This window comes from Chamaea fasciata, unplaced genomic scaffold, assembly GCF_029207755.1.
Source record: "Chamaea fasciata isolate MVZ Bird 193981 ecotype frontalis unplaced genomic scaffold, bChaFas1.0.hap1 SCAF_7, whole genome shotgun sequence".
Taxonomy (NCBI): Eukaryota; Metazoa; Chordata; class Aves; order Passeriformes; family Sylviidae; genus Chamaea; species Chamaea fasciata.
Window position 1 is genome coordinate 5806178 of NW_027094092.1, and position 4766 is coordinate 5810943.

The 4766-nt window shown below is 45.4% G+C and overlaps 1 protein-coding gene across 1 annotated transcript; it reads right to left on the reverse strand.

Moving 5' to 3' along the window:
- Nucleotides 1-1513: 1513 nt before the first annotated feature.
- FIBIN (fin bud initiation factor homolog) lies at nt 1514-4198 on the reverse strand. The gene has a single exon (XM_066187290.1). It carries the CDS (start codon nt 4117-4119, stop codon nt 3499-3501), a length of 621 nt encoding a protein of 206 aa, XP_066043387.1. The 5' UTR covers nt 4120-4198; the 3' UTR covers nt 1514-3498.
- Nucleotides 4199-4766: the final 568 nt, after the last annotated feature.

The window sequence follows — 4766 nt, forward strand, 5'->3', positions numbered from 1 at the left end:
ACCTTAAAGATCATCTCATTCCAACCCACCTGTCATGGGTAGAGACACCCTTCACTAGACCAGGTTGCTCAGAGCTCCATCCAGCCTGGCCTTGAAAACTTTCAAGGATGGAGCATCCACACCTTCTCTGGGCAACCTGCTCCTCTCGATGAAAAACTTAATACTTAAGTAACCTCCCTATGACTGTTCCAGCTGCACCATTTTTTTTCCCCAGACAATAGTCTTTTGCTCTTCACTACCATCAACTCTTTAATAAATTCAGGAATAATACACGTTTTGAAAATCATCAGAAAACTAAAAAAATCCCCACTGTTCCCTCAATTTTAGCTCGAACTTCTGCATTCTAAAAAAGAATCGAGTACCCATGAAATATTTTTACAAAACAGAAGGACATAATGGGGATGACTGCTGCTACAATCATCCCTTTAAAGCTCTCTGCTTAGAAATAATTACCAATTTTTCAATGATAAAAGGGTCTTTACTATTTAAAATAGGCTGTATGAATATCCAGATCCAGGGGATCTTCATACCTTCCAAACAAATAAGTTTTATCAGATAAAAGCAAAAGCGGTTTTCGTAAGATTGCAGAGTATTGCAATATAGTTCTCATAGCTTTTAAAGAGAAAAAATTGAATTTAAAACTTGAAACTGCTGAATATCACTATACACTCAGTTCTTGAATGCAGCTCTATAAAAACCATTTAATGTATCAGCTCTGACTCAAAAATTATATATTTAATATATATATTTGCTTATGTCAGCCAAAATTATGTAAATCAAACTCTAGTAGATTTAAATGTCCTAAAAGGTTTTTGTATTGTCTTCATCAAATCCACCTAAGAACGACCATTTTTATGAAATGTGTGAACTTATACATAGACCAGACTCAGATATCTTCATTTTCTCCTTGAAAGGACCACTTAAAGCCTTCCAAAATCAATGCTACTAAAACAAAATCAGAATTCTGCCATATTTCAAATATAAAAATGTTTGTATTTTATGAAGCATAAAAAAAAGTGTCAAGAATTCGTATTAATCATATGAAGCATTAGTGTGGATTGTAAAGTAACACAGTCTTGTTTCATTAGATGACAACTTACAGGGCATTGAGTGGAATGAGTTACACTGTAAACACTCACACATCTCCTGCTTTGAAAAGTAAGCATTCTGCAAACATTTACTCTTTTGGTATGCTGCATACACTGGAATAATTTCAGCTTGATCAAACATTTGCTACTGCAAATAGAACAGCCAAGATGCTTAAAGCATATTCAAGAAGCTGTGTTTTACACTACTACTATTACTACTATTTTTCTATTAGGATTTGCATACAGCTCTCATATACCGAAAACAATAGCACAGTCATGCCGTTTTTGTTTATTTGCTGATGTTTACAATTCATGTTATAGCAAATGACTCAAAGTGGGTAAACAGAGACTAAAACTTTCTTTAAGAAGCCTCTGGGCACAAATGGAACTGCATGACATCTTGGGGGGGGGGGGGGGGGGGGGGGACTGGTCTCAGGCACTTCTGGAGCGTGGTCCAGCCCAGAAATGCTATTATGTTTTGCTAAGATAGTGAGCACACAAGACTCAGTGACTCAGCTCATTTTTGTGTTGTGCCATCCATCCCCAGTGGCAGGGAAAGTATCACAAATAAATTAATTTTTAAGAGCTAGAACTTGTAATATACTTTCTAACTTGAGAACAGAAAAATAACACTGAGTGGTTCCATGAGAGACAACCAATAAAATGTTGTTTGGTCATTTTTTTCAAGCAAGTCTTTAAAGATACTGAGGACTTAAAAATGCAAAGTGACATTTAAAGTATGTTTCTAGTAGGCTACATTTCACTGCCTTCAGCAACATGAGCTATCTGGTTCTGTAAGCACCTACCTTCATGAGACTTTCCTGGTGCCTTCAGCACTCTAGTCCAAGCTGACTTATGTTGACCCACTGCTGAGTAACCTGCGCACTGAATCGTTTGCAGACTGAAGTATAACTAAATGGGAACAGGGTTAACAAGAACACACCTCAAAAGTACATCAGTTTCTCTTCCAGTGCCATGAGTGTTTGAAAAGGCTTAAAAAATAAAAAAAACTCTGCCGCACAAGCCGTTTTGTATTGTTGCTTTTAATGAAATTTGCTTACCTCAAGAGTCTGTAAACTTTTATTTGTTTTTACTAAAAAGCAAGTTATTTCACTTGGCAGGGGCTAAAAAATTTCAATTTTTTGCTGAAAAGACACATTTCAACAGAACATTTTAAAATCGAGAGCATCTTGGAAACAAATAACAAAAATGTACTTTAACATTGTTTTCAAATATTTATTACAACAACCTATAAACTCTTTTCATCTAAAAGGTATTCTGCCTGCAGTATCTGTAATCTAATAGCCACATTACCCCAAATTGTCAGTTAAATAGCAATGAGTCTAAAAACCCAAATAATCCCCACCCTCCTTCCCACCAGGCACTTTTGCTATTGTCCAGGACCACAAAGTTTTATTAATAACTTAGCTAGCAAAATAATAACTTAGCTAGCAAAAGTACAAAGTCACCAACAAGAAAAGTCAATGTGCTTGCACAGACAAAACCTTTTTGTCTGCTTTAGAAACATGTTCCTGGCTCTCAAATCTGGAATCCAAAAACTCTAATCACCACTAGGGCTCATTCTTTTTGCTAGAAAAATCTCCACCAGCATTCTCAGGATCTGACATAAGCCCTTTCCACTGTTTCTTAGGGTTATGATAGCTTAGAGTCACAGATAAGCAAGCCTGCAACTACAAATCCTGCCAGAACAGTTCCCATCTTTCCAAACACAAATGAAAATCACAGCTTCATGTAGTGGAACAACGTTTAACAAGCATATAAATACATATCATTAGAAAGGAAGTTAATAGAGGGCCAGAGGTTTTACCCTGAAAGACTAACAACAAAAGCAATTTAAGTATTTGCTACACAGGAGTCTGGAAGGAGCTGGCCAGCACCTCACTTCAACTACACTTACGGTAGGTGAGCCACAGCAGAACAGGTGATACAAAAACAAACAACAGGGAATCAGAGATGAGAAAGGCTTACTTCACTTTGCAACCAAGATGAATGATATAACAGGGGGTAGATTTTTGAATACGGGATATTAACTTAAACATACCTCGAACCTCCTGATTTATAGAATTGTGCTATTTGTTTAGAAGGTAAAATAAATAAGGTTTTCCATGAAGAAGAACGTATTTTGCTTGAGTTACTATCCCTGGAAATGTTCAAAAACGAGTAAATGTGGCACTTCTCAATACGGTTTAGTGGGCGCGGTGGTTTTCAATCAAAGGTTGGACTCGATGATCTCGGAGGCCTTTTCCGACCTTAATACTTCTAGGGTTTATCCAAGGAGGTGCTCTTTCCTGGCAGACGCTATGGCTGTGTCTTCCGGGGGGCGGGCGGTAGGGCTGGGGGGTCTCTCTTGACACTGGTGGGGGCTCCGGGTTCGGCTGGGGCTGCCATCTCAGGCGCGGAGATAATCATTCTTGAGGCGGCTGAGGCGGGCGCCGTGGCTGCGGACGGTGAGGGCCAGCAGGTCGTACTTGTCGCGCAGCCCGCTGGAGACGTGGCGCGTCTCGCGGAGCAGGGCGCGGGCGTGCAGCAGCAGCCCCAGGAAGCTGTCGCCCAGACGGAACTCCTCCCGGCCGCCCTGCTCCTGCCCCTGCCGGAATTTGCCCTCCAGCTCGCTCAGCGAGCGGTCCGAGCTGGAGTAGGCGTCGCTGATCTGGGCGGACTCGCGGCGCAGGTAGGCACCGTAGCTCTCCTCGCCGTCCAGGTCGTAGGAGATGCTCCTGCCGATGCCTTCCAGCACCCGGCCCGCGTCCTCCACCTGCCGCCCCAGAACCGTCAGCTCCTCTCGCAGGCTCAGCCCGCCGCCCGCCGCCGCGCCGCACCGCCGCTGCTCGCTCACCCGGAACAGCAGCTGGCACCGCTCGGGGTCGTCGTTCTCCTCGTAGTCCCCGTCAGGGACGAAGTAGTGGTGCAGGCTCCCGTTGGACATCTCGGGGTACAGCGGCCCCTCGAAGTACCCGCGGCAGAGGCTGCAGAGCCAGCACAGCCACACCAGGCGCAGAGGGACCGGCATGCTGCGGCCGGCGGGCAGCCTAGGGCCGCCCGTGCCGCATGGGTCTCCCCGGTGCCGCCGCTGCGGGCCGCCCGGGCCGAGTAGCGCAGCACGGCCGGAGAGCTGGCGGCGCTCTGGGGCCGGCTGTGCCGCGCCGCTCTTAAAGCCGGCAGGCTCGCTGAGGGGGAAGCGGCCCCCGGGCCGCGCCAGGCAGGGCAGGGCCGGGCCGCCCCCCGCCCCAGGCACCGGCCCCACGGCCCCCGCCAGCACCGCCCCCCGCATCGCCCCCGCCGTGCTGCCAGGCCGGGCGGGGGGCGATACGCGGACACCTTTCCCCTCTTGGTAAAGAAAAGAGTCTAAACCTGACGGTGGTCAGCTCTGCTCTTCTTCCCCTTGGAAATGACTGCTTTGCTAACAGCCTGCTCTGTACAGCAGCTCAAACGCAGGGCTTGGGACAGACAGAGGGACTTCTCACAGTCGCTCAGGCCACGTAGTTTGTCATTGGTATAAAACTCGGATGGGGAAAAGATGCAGGATCGAGTATAAAGTGTAAAACAATAAACCTTGATAGGGTGTGATGGGAAAATGAAACACAAAATTTGTTTTTAAACAAAATACCTGATGTGTTCAAGGTAAATCCCATTACAGTGCATCCTATGGGGCTGACT